Source organism: Aquarana catesbeiana, linkage group LG01 (assembly GCF_042186555.1).
Source record: "Aquarana catesbeiana isolate 2022-GZ linkage group LG01, ASM4218655v1, whole genome shotgun sequence".
NCBI lineage: Eukaryota > Metazoa > Chordata > Amphibia > Anura > Ranidae > Aquarana > Aquarana catesbeiana.
The window spans coordinates 311,840,466-311,858,572 of NC_133324.1; the positions used below are offsets into that span (position 1 = coordinate 311,840,466).

General features: G+C 41.3%; 1 protein-coding gene across 3 annotated transcripts in view; it reads right to left on the reverse strand.

The window, feature by feature from the left end:
• MYO18B (myosin XVIIIB) overlaps positions 1-18,107 on the reverse strand; it is an 885,307-nt gene that overhangs the window by 587,038 nt on the left and 280,162 nt on the right. For all 3 annotated transcript variants that reach the window (XM_073629436.1, XM_073629428.1, XM_073629423.1), the window contains 2 exons: positions 14,902-15,094; positions 14,657-14,737 (listed from right to left, as the gene is read on the reverse strand). In XM_073629436.1, coding sequence (XP_073485537.1) covers positions 14,657-14,737; positions 14,902-15,094 — 274 coding nt within the window. The remainder of the gene's footprint in view (positions 1-14,656; positions 14,738-14,901; positions 15,095-18,107) is intronic.

The following is an 18,107-nucleotide window of genomic DNA, read 5'->3' on the forward strand; positions in this document are numbered from 1 at the left end:
CTTTAAATGACAATTTGGGAGTAGGCAGTTATATTTTATAAAATACAATGTAAAATTAACAAGGGACACCAACATAGTTGTATCTTCGATCTTAAAAACTAGGGGATAATGGTATTGTAGTAACTTGCCCAAAAAAAAAAGCATAATGATATTATTCTTGATATCACTAGAAAAAAAAAGACTTTTGAAACTTTGTTTGTAATAACTCCATCAGTATCATCAGCAAAGCAGCTTCATTGTTATCCCATTAAAGAAGAAGAGAATTGTGCGCTGCGTTTGGAGATTTCATAATTTGCCACGTCATGAATGTTAATTCTCCATTACGAACGCTAGTTTACAAGAACGGCCGCTTCTGCTTCTGAGCATGCGTGTTTTTACTTTGGACTTTTGTGCGACGGACTTGTGTATACACGATCGGACAATCCAACAACAAACATTTGTTGGTGGAAAATTTGAGAACATGCTAGCCAACATTTGTTGGCGGAAAGTCCAACAACAATTGTCTGATTGAGCATACACAGGGTCGGACTTTCCGCCAACGAGCTCACATCCAACATTTCCCGTCGGAAAGTCCGATCGTGTGTACGGGGCATTAGTGTTTTCCCTAAACCAGTTACAGTATCCCTATTCACATTGTAGTTAATATTCAGATGCGCTGCCTACTGCCGAGCTCGCTGGTTAATGAGTTGGCTCCAGTCTAGTGGTACAGAACTCTACTCTAATGCCCTGTATACACGATAGGATTTTCCGATGGAAAATGTGTGATAGGACCCTGTTGTCGGAAATTCCGACCGTGTGTAGTCTATATCACACATTTTCCATAGGAATTTCCGACACACAAAGTTTGAGAGCTTGCTATAAAATTTTCCGACAACAAAATTCGTTGTCGGAAATTCCGATCGTGTGTACACAAATCCGACGCACAAAGTGCCAAGCATGCTCAGAATAGATTAAGAGACGAAAGCTATTGGCTACTGCCCCGTTTATAGTTCCGACATACTTGTTTTACGTCATCGCGTTCAGAACGATCGGATTTTCCGAAAACTTTGTGTGACCCTGTGTATGCAAGACAAGTTTGAGCCAACATCCGTCGGAAAAAATCCATGAATTTTGTTGTCGGAATGTCCGATCAATGTTCGACCGTGTGTACAGGGCATTAGTTACCTTGGCCTAGAGGTTACATTATCTAGCAGACTGTCTCTGAATCAATCCTCTGTGTGCTCATTTGTGCTCATACATCATTTATCCCAACCAATACACTGAGTTAATTTACCTCGGTCATTTAAATGGCCTTAAGTCTATTTTCCTGGTATTAGCCCACAACCAGTTTGAAGGTACAGTATCTATATATGTTTTTATAAGTGATATATTGCCTTTCATTGAACCAGGTGTGTCAGAAGGGCTGAAGTTGTTTTTAGAGTCGAACCTGCTTCTCTGGGGGTAGCGTTACACATACTGTATGTTCATTTCCACATTGTATTCCAATGATTTCTAGGCTACTCCTATTAATCTGAATGATCCTAAAGTTTGTAATCTTACTTTGTGAAGATCCTTATGTATTTACGGTACTTCCCTGAATTCTGTGACCTGTATTCACTATGCTCTGTGAATAGGCACTGCCGTGTCACAAATAAATAGAGCCTGCCTTCTGAAATACAGAGGATGAATTTCACAGCAGAGAAGAAGTTGTAAAGCATGTTGGGATTCCAGGAATGTGTGGGAAGAGATGGCCAGCACACAGGTAACACCCACAACATGAAAGAAGATCATTCAAGGAAGCTTAGATTGGATTGCCAAATATAATTATTATTTGCATTGGTATTACAATGCTGATGTTCTAAAATAAAAGTGTATGCTGTGACTATAGAATTCCTTTAAAGAACGGCTCTGGATTCAATGTCCCTCTTCCGTTCTGCATGGAACCATTTTTATCTCTCTATAGCACAATATTTGCTATTCATGGATCCAGTTGAGAGAAAAGAACTTCCTTAATTGCATGATACAAAAGAATTACAAAGGTCAGTTGCTTAGCTGATGTATAAAACAGTTGGTAGAGTATGCTGAACTTCTTGTCTTAATAACAACTAAAATGGACTATGGCCACCCCTTCATGATTCTTAGCACCAGTGGTTTACCAAGAGCTGGATGCAGACATTAAGGGGGTGCTTTGTCTGAACATTTCACTAATCATCTACCAATGTAAGGGTCAATTTCCTCCTTTTAACCACCAATGTAAGAGGTATTCCTAATCCTGTTCACCGCCAATAAAAGGTACTCTTCCCACTGACCTAATTGTAATTGTCCTTTTTCTTACTGACCACCAAATGAAAGGAGCATTCTTCCACCCACTAACCACCAACGTAGGGGCATTCTTCCTCCCGTTGTCCACTAATGTAGGAGGTCATGCTTCTTCCCACTCACCACCAATAAAAGGGCCTTGTTCTCACTAACAAATAGAAGAAGCATTAGTTCTACTGACCATCAATGTAAGGGGCATGTTTTCCTCTACTGGCCAACAATGTATGAGGCATTCCTTTTCCCACTGACCACCAAAAAAGGGACCAATCTCCCACTAAACGTTGTAAGAAATTTTTTTTTTCCTGATCACCAATATAAGGGGCACTTCTCCACTGACTATCAATGTAAGGAGACACTACATTTACAGCTATTTTAAAGTTGAACTAAATCCTACTATCCTCTTCAGGCAAGGAAGCCGGATACACGCTATGCAATTTTCCGTAGATTTTTTCCTTCGGATTTATCAAAACCATATAATATGAGGTCAAACCTTAAAAGTTTCAATTTGTATGCAATCAGGCAGGCCCTTGCACTACATGGTTTTGGTAAATCTAAAGGAAATCAGACAACAAAAGTTGTATAGTGTGTATGGAGTCTAATGCTGGTCATACACAATACGAAAAATCGACCGTGATAGAAAACGATAGTGCCATCATGTAATAACGGATAAATCGTTCAGTTGACATAAATGAATCAATTTTTTGTTAATTTTTTTACATATACCTAGTGCAAACAGTTCGGATGGGAAACACATTAACCTTTCAATTTATCGTTCGTTTGGCAGAAACTTGTCCTTCGTTTTTTCGGCTCAAAAAACGTCCCAACGTTTACCAATTTTGTGCCCATTAACTGGTCGAAAAGTGAACAAACTGGCCAAATGACCAAATGTCGGCTGATTTTTCGTATCGTGTATGGCCAGCACAAACCTCTGTTTGATCTGCAACTGTCATGGTGCTGCACATGTGATAATTTATGACACCAGCCATTTGATGGTTTGACAGATTGATTAAGAGCAAAAGAAATGTGATAGTTAGCATTCCCAGCATGCTAGGAATGTAACTATTTTTTGAATCCATTAAATGGATGGGTTTAGTTCTGCTTTAAGACCCCTTTCACACTGAGGCGTTTTTGCGGCGTTTTAGTGCTAAAATAGCGCTATTAAAACACTCCCCATGCATCTCATGCATCTCAATGGACCCTTTCCCTGAGGCGTTGAGAAAAGTCCTGCAAGCAGCATCTTTGGAGCAGCTTTTGGGCATTGAAAAAAGTGCTTCAAAAACGCCCCCCTCCGTTGAAATGAATTGAAAGCACTGTAAAAACGTCTGAATAGCGCCTATAATCTGCCCTGAGCTGTAGAAAAGCCATATGATCTCACAAAAATGTAAACATGCAAACAGAAAAGAGAGCATCTACAACAACAGGACTGAAATTTTGATGTAGGGAGGTGGGGTTGTTCTTTGACACCCATGCTTCAATAACGCTTGAAAAACACCATTAAAACACCCACAGCGGTGCAGTAATTTTACCACGAGTGCCCCAAAAATGCAGTAAAAAACGCAGTAAAAACGTGGAAATAGCGCTAAGGCGTTTTAGGGCGTTTTTAAAGTGTCTCCGTGTGAAAGGGAACAAAAAGCGAATGTAGGTGTGACGCTGCTCTAGTATAGTACAATTATAGTGGTAGGTCACCCTTCTGTACCTTGTATGATGACCTAACTTAAATGTAGGGACTAGATATTTTAAGTTGTATATACTGTTTTGCAGGAGTTTGGTTGTTGTGTGTGTGAATCTAAAACATACAATTTGGTGCTAAAAATAACTTCTAAGCAATCACACTTATTCAAAACATGGTATGTAAACAAATGAATAAACTTAATAAAAGTATGAGGCCCGATATGTGATATAACCTTAAGAGCCCGATTTGTATTTGCTTTCCATTGTACTACACCCTCTGGTAGTTGTTTTGCCAGATTATTATAAAATGATGTGGATTACTTCTCTTAGGTGTTCTTCTGAGTAGGAATGGTTAAATATACAAATGGAAATCACAGTTTTATATCACATACCTTTACGCCTAAGCTGAAAGTGAAAAAAATATATTTGCTGGTTGCAAGTATATAAATATTTATAAATAAAGTGCTTTGTGCTAAATTAAATTATAAGTGAAAAGTTGATTTTTGGTGACATTCAGTGGAAATCACAAATATATATATATATATATATATATATATATATATATATATATATATATATATATATATATATATATATATATATTTCAGCACAGCTGCTGAAAAACAACGCATGTCAGCAGCTGTGCAGACTTGTGGGCAGTGAACAGATTCTAAGCCGTTAAACCAACATTTAAAGCACTGACCGGGGACATCCAGGGCTGCTACACAGTGGCAGACACTGTGACTGCCTATACCCCTGCAGGGGTGTTCTGATCCGTTGAGTGCAAGCATAATAAGAGCACGGTTTAGAAGCACCATCACAAAGCCAGCACCTGGACAAGAAGTGGTTTAAAAACAAAACATTACTTTCCTTTGAACTATATTTAAAAAGACTTTTCATCTTAAAGAAAACGCATATATTGTTTTTTCCAGCGAGTACTGGGTTACTGAAGCACAAGTCACTTTGTTAAAATATTTTTAAGCACAAGTCACTTTATTATCAGCACATTTTTTGCACTTGGAAGTTATAATGCAATGGTATATGATATATATATAGGATTGTGATTTCCACTGAATGTCACCAAAAATCAACTTTTCACTTATAATTTAATTTAGCACAAAGCACTTTATTTATAAATATTTATATACTTGCAACCAGCAAATATATTTTTTTCACTTTCAGCTTAGGCGTAAAGGTATGTGATATAAAACTGTGATTTCCATTCGTATATTTAACCATTCCTACTCAGAAGAACACCTAAGAGAAGTAACCCACACCATTTTATAATAATCTGGCAAAACAACTACCAGAGGGTGTAGTACAATGGAAAGCAAATACAAATCGGGCTCTTAAGGTTATATCACATATCGGGCCTCATACTTTTATTAAGTTTATTCATTTGTTCACATACCATGTTTTGAATAAGGGTGATTGCTTAGAAGTTATTTTTAGCAACAAAATTGTATGATTTAGATTCACACACACAACAACCAAACTCCTGCAAAACAGTATATACAACTTAAAATATCTAGTCCCTACATTTAAGTCAGGTCATCATACAAGGTACAGAAGGGTGACCTACCACTATAATTGTACTATACTAGAGCAGCGCCACACCTACATTCGCTTTTTGTTCCCATTCCAGTATTTTTTCACCTAGGTGGAATCATACGTGTAGAGGCAGCAGCTCTTCATATATCTTTAAAAGTACCCCTATCCACAGCGCGGATTCAATTTATACATCCTCAGTGTGAAAGGGCTCTAAATGGGCACTTTACTGATCACTACTTTAATGGGAGAACTTATGGGACCACCAATTTAAGCAGACACTTTTCTATTCACCAATATAAGAGGGCACCTTTCCATTCACCACTAATGAAAGAAGCATTTCTCCACTTTCTAAGGAGATACTCCTTGACCACCAATGAAAAAGGACACTTCTTTACTGGCTCTCAATGTAAGGGGACATTGCACTGACCACCACTATAAGAGGACACTACACTAACCACCAATATAAGGGGGTACTGAACACTAAAGTTATGCCGTGTACACACGGACGGACTTTTCGACCGGACTGGTCCGACAGACTTCCCGACGGACTTTCAATGGACTTTTGACGGACTTTCGAACGAACAGACTTGCCTACACACGATCACATCAAAGTCCGACAGATTGGTACGTGATGACCGGACTAAAATAAGGAAGTTGATAGCCGGTAGCCAATAGCTGCCCTAGCGTGGGTTTTCGTCCATCGGACTAGCATACAAGCGAGAGGATTTTTCGACTGGACTCAAGTCTGTTGGACAAATTTGAAACATTCCAAATCTAAAGACCATCAGATTTTTGACCGAAAAAGTCCATTACAGGTCCGATGGAGCCCACACACGATCGGATTGTCTGCCGGATTCGGTCCGTCGGACCAGTCCGGTCGAAAAGTCCGCCCGTGTGTACACGGCATAAGAGAACACTCTAAAAAATACCAGTGTCAGGTGACATTACAATTATTAGTTTCTGTGTTTCGTTTACGGCCTTAAATATTTCTTTCATTTGATGCTTTTTGCTAAAAATAAGTTTGTCTAATATAGGTGGGGTTGTTAAAAAAACAGATGTCCTACTTGCTAGGTATGCACTTTAACAGCTCTATATTGTATTTCTGTCCTCACCAGCTAGTGAACTGTGATCTCTTTTAGATGCCATTACTTTCTCTGCCTATCAATCAATGCTATTCAACAGCCAGCAAATGGGAAACAACAGTCTAAATGCAATGCTTTAAAGTTTTACAGGAGCTAGTAATCATAGGGCATATAAAGCAAAACTGTTCAGCTGCTTTCAGCTGATTTTTTTTTTTTTTACCTAGGAACCTTGCTCTACAGTAACCCATGCTTCACTTTACTGAGTCCATGGTTCTATAATATCATTTGTGGCTATAAGGTCTGGTAGGTTAATTAAGATTTTAGAGTTTGATCAATACATACAAAATGTGGTAATGACAGAAAAGGAACATAGAACGATTGATTACATTTCCATAGTCTTGGGATAATTAAACTGTAGTTCATTCTAATGCACTGGTTCATATCAAATACACTACAGTACATGCACTACATCTCTCAGTATGCCCCACCATTAACCACTTCAATAACAGGCACTTTCAACCCTTCCTGCCCAGGACAATTTTCAGCTTTCATCGCTGTCGCACTTTGAATGGCATCTGCGCGGTCATGCTACACTGTACCCAAACTACATTTTTATAATTTTCTTCCCACAAATAGGGCTTTCTTTTGGTGGTATTTGATGACCTCTGGGGTTTTTATTTATTGATAAACAAACTAAAAAAGACCTACATTTTTGAAAAAAAAAAGGTTTTCTTAGTTTCTGTCATAAAATTTTGTTTTCTCCTTCACTGACGGGCGCTGATGAGGCATCACTGATGAGGCAGTACTGATGAGTTGGCACTGATGGGCACTGATGAGTTGGCACTAATATGTAGAATTGATGGGCACTGATAGGAGGCACTATTATGCAGCACTGATAGGCACCGATAGGCAGCACTGATATGCAGCACTGCTGGGCACTGATAGGCAGCACTGATAGCCACTGATAGGTGGCACTGATGGGCACTGACAGGCGGCACTGATGGGCACTGACAGGCGGCACTGATGGACACTAATAGATGGCACTGATGGGCAGCACTGATGATGAGGTGCTGACATGTGTTACTGCTGTGCACTGATTGGCACTGTGATTGGCACTGATTGGCACTCTTGTTGGCACTGAGATGGGCACTGAGATGGGCACTGAGAGACTTTGAGGGGCACTGACTGGCAGCTATTGGACACTCATTGGCAGCTGATTGGCACATCTGATGGGGGCTGTGCTGATAATTAATGTGCTGATTATCAGCACAGACCCCCCCTCTGACAGGGAGAGCCGCCAATCGGCTCTCCCTGTCAACGCGAACCGAGAAATGCCGTTTACCGGCACTTCCTGGTTCACACAATGATCAGCTGTGATTGGTCACAGTTGATCACATGATAAGAAGCCTCTGTCAGAGGCTCCTTACCATGATCGGAGATGCGGCGTATCAAACTGACACGCCGCACTCACGATCGCTGCTCTGCGTGCCCCCACAGGCGCGCGCCGGCATGTTATCCTGCTGGACGTTATATGATGCCCAGTCAGGATAACAGAACCACCTGGCAGTCAATCTGCTATAGGCCGTTGTTGAAGTGGTTAAAGAAGAATTCCAAGTATGGATATATTATACATAGTTACTTTGGTCCAGCTTGGTTTAATCAAACTATGTATATACCATACCTGATTAATGCCCCTGGAAGCTGTATGTCACTGAATTAGACACCACTACCCCAGTGATCTTCACCTTCTTCTGGGTCCAGTGCTGGACAGCTGCTCTGCTGCATTCTGAACACAGGAGATGGGTTGCTCGGCATCGGCACCAATTACAGAATACTTTGCATTTTCTGAATGAAATTATTTTCTGATTGAACAAGGTGGAAATGCAGGATGATGACATCACACTTCCCATCTCTTCCAATTAGAAAACACTTGCATGCATTCTGAATATGTAATGCATTCTCTGAATAGCACATGTGCTGAGCAGCTGACCTCCTGTGTTCAGAATGCAGCAGGGCAGCCATTTAAAGCCAGATCTGGAAGGAAGAAGAAAGCACTGGAGTAGTGGTGTCTACCAGTGATTTCCAGCTTTCAGAGGCATCAGAAAAGTATGGTATATGCATAGTGACATTGGTCCAAGCTGGACCAATGTCACTATGTATAAAATATCCATACATGGAGTTCATCTTTAAGTCCCCAACCCCTCACCATATCTGGGATATTATTTTTATTTTTTTTTTGGGGGGGGGGGTACCTAGTTTTGACAGGTATCTACTATCACTTCCACTTGGATTGCTGAGGCGATCCAAGAAAAAGTTCTCTTTCACACAGGTACCATAGGTACATGTCACGGGTACCAGTAGACTGTGGGACCATTCACAAAGCGCATCGGGACTCACGCATTCGCAGTGGACAACCAGATGTGAAGCCAAAAGCTGCATAGCCAGCTGCCAACAGTTATGATGCCAGCACTGGGAACCCAAAGGCTAGTAAAGAACTAGCTCGGGTGAGGATGGCGCAGAATACCTAGGAAGGTAAGTGTCCTTATGTTAAAAGTCAGCAGCTACAGCATTTGTAGCCGCTGAGTTTCATTTTTTTTTTAGCCAATACTTTAAATCTTTAAACCTTTGATACAAAAGTCTACTAATGTTAGTGTAGCACACCCCCTAAGGAGCCGCAGATGAACTAGGATCTTCCACCCTGCACAGCCAGGCACATCAAATCTTAACAGGCACACTTGAGACAGTGAACAGTCCAGCAGCTTTGTTTTTGTGTTTTAGTTAGAGGTTATTAAACTTGGATGGGGGTGGGAAATGATGGGATACCCATTCGACTTTAGCAACAAACTCTTCAGGGACAACTCTCCTATATACAGCTATATACACTCCTCTTCCTCCAGCACTCACTTGATTGCAGATCCTCAGTGATATCAATCTTTAAAAAGTTAACAGCAAAGGCCCATTACAGGCAGGGACCGTAGGCCCCTAAACTTGTAAAGGTTGGAGTGACACCACTAGCACAAATCACCAACTTCCTCCCGTGGTCACTGGTCCCAGCACTACCTCTTCAGGCACTGCCAGATCACCTGGCTGCAGCTGCCCCTCTTACTAGCTCTCCTGGCTACTTCTCCACAGTCCTCCCAGACTGTCACTCACCAGTGCTCCCAGACTGTCTCTCAGTCCTCCCAGGCTGCAACTCAGGAGATCTCCCAGATGTGATGACCTGCTCCCACTGTCCTCTCCTTGCTCCCGTGCCTCCTGGAAGGATCCTCTCTATGTTGTAGAGGGTCCTTCCAGCACCCACACCCCAGGCCCAAGGTACCCCCCCAAGACTAGGGGGCTCCCTCAAAGGCCTCCGACAGCCTCCTCAGCACTCAATCTTCAATCTCCTACCCAACACTCACTGGCCCCTGCTGGGATGACCCAGAGTACTTAAGAGGTGCCCACCCCCTGCCAGCCCACTTCCTGGGCATTGGCTGGGCCCTCCTCAATACTCCAGGCAGCTCCTCCTAACCTCCTACCTATTCTTCTGGAAGCTTCTCCAAGGTTCCAGCAAGTAGGGGGGTGTGAGAGGTGCTGCCTGATGAGTCATCCAGCCTCCCTGAGTCACTTACCCTGATCCAGATTCAACCCAGTCTGGCTCTTAGCCAAGCTAACAATTCACCTACACTAACAAACCTATTTACACTATTCTAGCAATAGAGGGTGCTACATTAGATAATGTAAAGGATTATTTTGGTGGAGGGAAGTATGTGAAAGCCCTATTCAAATAAATGGCAACAACATCATTAATGCCAAAACACAATGCTTGCAACATTATTTTGGCTGTGAAAAGAAAATTTAATTCTACTTTATGGGCAGTCTACTGAAAACTGATATTTTATTTTAATTTATTATTTTTGGTAGATGTTGGAGAGGTAAACCACTGAACGTTTTGTATATCTCTCTGGGACTCTTTTGGTGAAATCTCTGCATTGTGTTCCTGGGTTTGGCAATTATGAGGGGTTCACATAAACCAAATAAAAAGCAGTACCACTCACATGCCCCTGTTAAGTACACTGGCCAATACAAACACTACTGTTGGGTGCTGGATTACTGAAAAAGCACATCAAGCCCATCATATAATTAAGCACTTTACCGGTGAAAAATGTTACAGGGGCTTTCCTCGTGGGTAGAGAACCAGCGGAAGGCATATTGTGTTCATTTGGCTTGTGATTCATTATATTTGTGTACGCTCCTGGGAAACATATGTAGCTGTAATTATAGGGGGTTCTCAATTGGATTAAATTTATTTACTATTATGAAGAAAGAAATTGGCAAAGCTAAGAACACACAGAGGTGGGTAAGAAGACCTAAAACTCCCAGGTGGTTAATAATAGAATCAGAAATTATGGTAAAGATCTATCCTTACTAGACTATCATATAAAAACCAGGGGGTGACTCGATTGTCCAACTAAAATATCACTTTTTAGTTGGTGGCCTAGCCCTTTAAAATGTTTGCATGAATTTATTTGGCATGTATGATGTTCAAGCATTTTCTGTTATGGGGTGACATAACTTTATTTCCTAATTGTGCCCCTGCATTTTACCTTATCACACTGTCTTCTAATGCAGATTTTAAAGTCTAAGTTTAGCTCCTGCGCTTTCCACCCTGCTGTGCCATTCATGAAAGCCATACTGCAGCCTCTATGAATAACACAAGATATATGAATAAAGGGGACAGACCTATCAATCATCCACCCATCCCGTGTCTTTCATAGAAACTGTAGTACAGTTCCAATGATTGGCACTGTGGGGCAGGAAGAGCAAGCATAGTCAGGAAAGATGAAAATGTATCCTAAACAAAGAAGAATCAGCACAAGGGACACATCATACTAAATGTAAGTTACCTCTGCTGATTTTTATATTTGTCATTTAGGCCAAACTTATGCCGCGTACACACGGTCGGACTTTTCGTCTACAAAAGTCCAACGGACGCCGACGGACTAAAGCTGGCTGGTAATCCGTTCGTGTGTGGGCTTCTCCGGACTTTCAGCAGACTTTTTCAGCCTCAAATCCGACGGACTTTAGATTTAAAACATGCTTCAAATCTTTACGTCGTAACTACGACGGACCCGAAATCCGCTCGTCTGTGTGCTAGTCCGACGGACAAAAACCCATGCTAGGGCAGCTATTGGCTACTGGCTATGAACTTCCTTATTTTAGTCCGGTGTACGTCATCACGTACGAATCCGTCGGACTTTTGTGTGGTCGTGTGTAGGCAAGTCCGTTCGTTAGAAAGTCTGCTGCAAGTCCGCCGAAAGTCCGCCGGAAGTCTGTCGGACAGGCTGTCGGACTTTTGTAGACGAAAAGTCCGACCGTGTGTACGCGGCATTAGGCTTTAAGTCACATTACTTAAAACCGAACGTAACCAGTTTTGACGAGTTCCCCCACTCCAACCCTCCTCTACATAAATATGGGAGGGTTTTTTTATTCACCTTTTTTTTCCAGCTCAGCTCCACCCCTCAATGCACGGAATTTGCCTAGACAAATTACATGCACAGTGCTCGCTGGGACTGCTGGGATATGCACATCCCATATCCCAGGAGGCCTTTAGTCTCTCATTCAGTATGCTGGAAGTAGGTGCCTAGCGTTGTGTCATCACCATGACGTCACAAGCAAGATGGCAGCGTGGAACCCAATGGTGTCTGTTGACAGAAGGATATCAACAGGACAACGCTGGATCCGGTGGCTGGGTGAGTATTCAATCTGTGCTTACCACACCCTCAGGCAAGTGGGAGCAGAGAAAAAAAAATAGGGGGCGGGTAAGCTGAAGGTCCTCTTTAACAATGACCCACTGTCACCATCAGGAAGTCAGCCCTGAGAAATAACATTCAGCCATCACAAGGGCAAGTGCATGCAGTCACTGAGATACAACAATGGATGTAAAATGGGGAAAAAAGTTTTAGAGGATCTCAAATCTCACAAGAATGCTCTCCTGCACAGCACATGATTTTCTTGAAATACTTGTTTACTTTTTTTTTTCTTTTTTAGCGTGGTGGGGTGGAGGGGCTAATTATGAAATAACATTTGTATGCAAGGTCCTTTTTAAATTAAACATTGCAAAAATAAATTAGAATACATATTCGCTAAAATATTATACTTTCTAATATACTTCCTTTAAGTACACAACCCAATATACCATAGAGCCTTACCACTGTGTGAATGACTGAAGTATAATTTAAACCCCCAAAGCATCCTTTATGGACAATCAATTTGTTTTCCATCAAAATGGTTACTTTCAGGTACAATGCCAGGATCACAAAACTTTTTAAGGATCAGTGTAATCCGTTCTTGCTTGGAATACTGCCTTTCTGAAAGGTCACAAATCTTCACTAATCAAGGACATGGCTGAAATACATGTTTTCTTTTTATTTCGGTGAAATTACTGGCAGACTAATGCCCCGTACACACGGTCGGACTTTGCTCGGACATTCCGACAATGAAATCCTAGGATTTTTTAAGACGGATGTTGGCTCAAACTTGTCTTGCATACACACGGTCACACAAAGTAGTTGGAAAATCCGATCGTTCTAAACGCGGTGATGTAGAAACACATACGTCGGGACTATAAACGGGGCAGTGGCCAATAGCTTTCATCTCTTTATTTATTCTGAGCATGCGTGGCACTTTATCCGTCGGATTTGTGTACACACGATCGGAATTTCCGACAACGGATTTTGTTGTCGGAAAATTTTATATCCTGCTCTCAAACTTTGTGTGTCGGAAAATCCGATGGAAAATGTGTGATGGAGCCTACACACGGTCAGAATTTCCGACAACAAGGTCCTATCACACATTTTCCATCGGAAAATCCGACCGTGTGTACAGGGCATAAGGCAGTAGCACTGGCACTAAATTGTCCATGTATACTAGCACAAATATCTATTTTAAGTCCACCACCTTTCTTATACTGGTTATTGTAATTCTCTAAAGCATAAGGCCCCTCACAGGACAATTATGCCTAACAAGAAGACAGCAAAAGCTAAGAGCAAAATTGTCAAGATAATAATTACACAGTTGAGAAGAGTCAAATTAATAGTATGCTTTGTATAGAATGTTTAGTCAAGGGCTAAGCTTGCCCAAAGTGATATCTCTGTCTTGGTTGTTTGCTGAATACTATAATCATATTCATCTTAAGGTAAACAAAATCCATGTACTTTGTTCCTCCTTAAAATAAAGCACTTGAGTGGAATGAGGAAGGATTAGAATCTCTGTCATACTTTAATAGCGGACTAGGTCTTCACAAGTAGGATTACCAATCAAACGGCATCTGAATGACCATTGTCACTTACACCGGAAGTTAGGAGAAAACTCCCCAGCTGGAACCTTAAAGCAACCCTGACATCTTTTAAAGAAAGAGTTTTTTTGCTGTATATGTTCCTCTTGTGGAAATCAAAAGATATTTTGGTTATAGCTCTACTATAACTTAGGCCTCATGTACACTGCTGTTGGTAAATAGACATTTAGGAGCAGTTGGGAGTTTTTTCAGCTGCCCCTGAACTCTCCTCTATGTTATCTTATCTGTCCATTTGCACAAGGTCATTTACAGTCGTTTCTAGGCAGTTGAGTTTAGAGGCATTTTTTGGAACGCAAAAAAATGCGTTCAGAAGCTGAGTTTACAGGCATTTCAAGCGCCAGATGCTTCTAAATGCGGCTAAATGTGGCTAAACGTGGTAACTCGCATTTGGCCGTGTTTCATTTACAGGCGTTTTTTCATTTTTGGCTATTTAAAAAAATATATACACTTTTTTTTAAACGATTTTAAACGCAAACTCTGCAAAATGCGGCAAAACGGACATTTTAAATGTGGGTTACTATCTGTCAAGTTAAATCGTTCAGGAGAGTTTGTAAAAAATGTCCCGTGTTAGAGAACAACCTATATTTGTGAAAATTAAAGCCATTTCCACTCATGATGGACTTTCAACAGCACCCATCCAAATTTGTTGGTCAGAAAATATCTGCTCACTGGAGAGAGAATTTAACAGTATACAACCTAAACAATTGAAGTTACTTACTTGTGAAGATGTCTGGTCTACGAGCGATACAGTGGGGAATGGAGAGTCTTCTGGCATATCAAACATCACGTCAATATTTTCCTGTGAATAACAGTATCAATAATGTTTAGTGCCGCGGTGTATCATATGTATAACAAAAAAATTATCTGTGTTAGGTTTCTAACAGTTAAAAATTATTATTTTTTTATATCTTGAGTTTTATGTGTGAGCATGATAACTTCCTGAAAGTTTTCAGTTAATCTCACCTCTCTAAACCTCTCCAGAGGTATGCTGAATGTGTTCCTGTATGACAGACACTGCATGCGTTCATGTACATAGTTATGGCATAGCTCTTCAAATGTGCCAGCCCTTTCCTTCTTCTGGTGGCGTGGGTTCTGAAATCCAGGCATATCAACAACCATAATGGAAGCCAATGTCAATAAAGTGGAGGACAAAGACCTTAGAAGAAGAAATACTATATTATTTTCATTGACACACAATTAACTTTTCTCCTGCCTTTGAGGTGACAATTCACCAGCTAATTTTAATGGAAATATAAAGCATTTTTGCTTATTTATGGTCAGGACTAAAAAATAGAAATGCTAAACATATTTTCCTTTATTTAGGCACATAAGACCCCTTTCACACTGGAGGCTTTTTTCACACTGGAGGCCTGCATAGCGCCTGAAAAAAGCCTCAGCTGCAAACCCAGTGTGAAAGCCCTAGTGCATCACAAAAAGTCCTTCCAGCAGCTCCTTTGCAGAAATCAATGGGGCTGCGCTGCCATACCGCCAGCAAAGCGTCGCTGCAGCGGTGTTTTGAGGGTGGATTTAAGCCTTTTCGGCTGCTAGCGGGGATTAAGAATGCCCCTCTAGGAGCCAAATAGCACCGCTAAAACGTCAGTAAAGCGGCGCTAAAAATAGCACCACTTTACCACCGACGCCCGGGCGCTGTGAGGGTGAAAGCACTCTAAATAGGAAGCATTGCATATAGATATTTTTCATTCTTTTATCTAGCTAGCAGTTAGGGCTGTTGACATCTTTTCACTTTTCCAGTTTTCCAGACTCTGCTTACCTGTTGCAAAGGTGCGTTATTTACTGAACTCAATAGCTCCTGCTAATGTTTACACTCACAAGTAAATGGAGTCAGAACAGCCACTCCTTTCTCCATATAGCACTGCCTGGGGCTTATTTAAGAGCTGTTATGCCTGGAGATAGAAAACTTCTGCTCTGCTCTCTACTTTGAAAAGCCATATAGGGGAATTCAGAAACAGATTCTATGACTTGCCTTCTCACAAAAAATGTTGAGGCAGGTGACAGATTTATGTGCCTGTTCAAAACAGGTACATGAATTTAGGGCAAGCACCATAGGCAGGGACACAGTAAGGCACAGTGCCATATGGTCACTCCATCCTCAGTGCAGCTGACAGACAGCACAGAAGCCAAGGATTTTTAAAACTGGGTGGATATAGCCTGATGGAGGTTCAGAGACACTGGTTCCGAATCAGTTCTGCTCCCCTTGTTATTGACAGCAGGCAGTGGGCAGATCTATAGCCAATAGAAAGCCCGCTATTCGCTATATAATCCACCCTCTGCCTGCTGTCACAAAGAGAGCACAGACCTGACAAGGAACTAGTGTCTCAGCTTACCCTTCAAGCTCTGCCCACTGTCAGTGTCACTGGTTGCTAGGAGGCTGTCATCTGTGAAGACAGGCATGGATAGGAGGAGCTTGCTGCCTACTACACAGTATACAGAGTCAGAGATATTGGTGCAAAGTAGTACTATTAAAAACTACCTGAATCTACCTGTTGGTAATACTACAAAAACAGGTGAAAGGGATTTGTGAGTCTGGTGCAGGCCAATTCAAAGGGCCATACTGCCAAGAAAGTGTTATTAGAGCTTTATTGAATATCCTCATAGTGCTGTGGGAAACCTTTGCCAAGGATGCACTCAGTATAAAGAACACATTTGTAGAACAAAGATTATGTGTTTATACAATATGTATTGTTATACATACAGTATCTTACCATTATTGAGGGATCTAGATCATCTGCCCAAGTTTTAGCAAACTAATCTACAGTTGCTTTTGGCCTATGTACCCAGATAACTTGCCACAAATTTGTGGCAGTGTTGAATTGTAAGTTTGTTGCTGCACATTTTTACTGGCAAGTTGTACACTTGCAGAGCACTTGAAGCACAAGTTCTAGTTGACACCTTTCCAATTTGTAGCAAATTTGCATGCCAAGTCTCTAGCAGGAGCAAAGTTGCAGTGGTGAGTCTACAGCAAGAGCTCTACAAGTCTACAGCATGAAAAATCAGCCACAGTGACCCCTGTGGTGGGATGACTATTGCACAACATAACTGAACCAGAACTTGCAGCAGACTTTTAGAATGTTTGCAAAGAAGGTTGATCTGGAGTCATGCAATGAGGACTTGCTGCAATTGTGCAACAAACTTTTAAAGCCCAGCAAGTCTAGCAATAGCTTAGCAAATCATTTTCAAACTTGAAGCACAATTGCTTGCTATCTGGGTAGGGACCCCATAAGTATTTTTTTTTTTTTTTTACTACTATCATTTTGTGTCCAATGTACTGTAAAATTTTAGAATGAATAAGATATCTAAAGTTAAAGAACTCCAATCTCTAGTAATCCATATTCTTATACTCTACCACTCTACCTTTGCTTCTAGTGCAGCTTCCTGCCCTTATTTTTACATTAATTTGAGAGTTTCTGCCTTAACTCTGGAGAAAAAAAGGGATCATCCATTTTATCCTGCAGTGTACTGGCTGATCAGAAGAGTGAGGTGCATCCAGTAGATCACAGCTGTAATGCCTACAGGAACAATGATTGGTCTTTTGCAGACATCATACCTATCCATTCTAATACACAGCTGGGCAGTGGCGGCCATGCCATTAGAGGCGCAGGGGCGCCGCCCCCCTAATCCATGTGCCTGACCCCTAATCTCCATGCAGGGTGTCGGACGCATGGATTTCAATGTTTTTTGTTTTTTTTTGTTTTTGTTTTTTTTTTTAGAAGCACATAATTAGAGCAGTCCCAGTTGTGTGACATTAGTGAATTAATATTCGCTAATGTCTGCCTGCTTCTCCTCCTGGCCAATCAGAAAGCAGGTCCTGAGACCTGATTGGCCAGGAAGCCCAAGGAGGGGTATCTAAAATGGTCATATCTAAATGGGTCTTGTGGGAGACTGGGCATTGCACAGACAGGAAATGTGCATGCCATAATATCCTTTTAAAGTGGAAGTAAACACTTTTTTTGATCTTGTAACTACAGGTAAGCCTATAATAAGGCTTACCTGTAGGTACAGTGAATATCTCCTAAACCTACATGGTTTAGGAGATATTCACACTGCATGCAGCCAGTGACATTACCGGCGTATGAACTCTGAAGGGACGGCATACCCCTGCCATCCCTCCGTGCCGCGGTCTGTGACCTTTCATGTGCATGCTCCCGGAG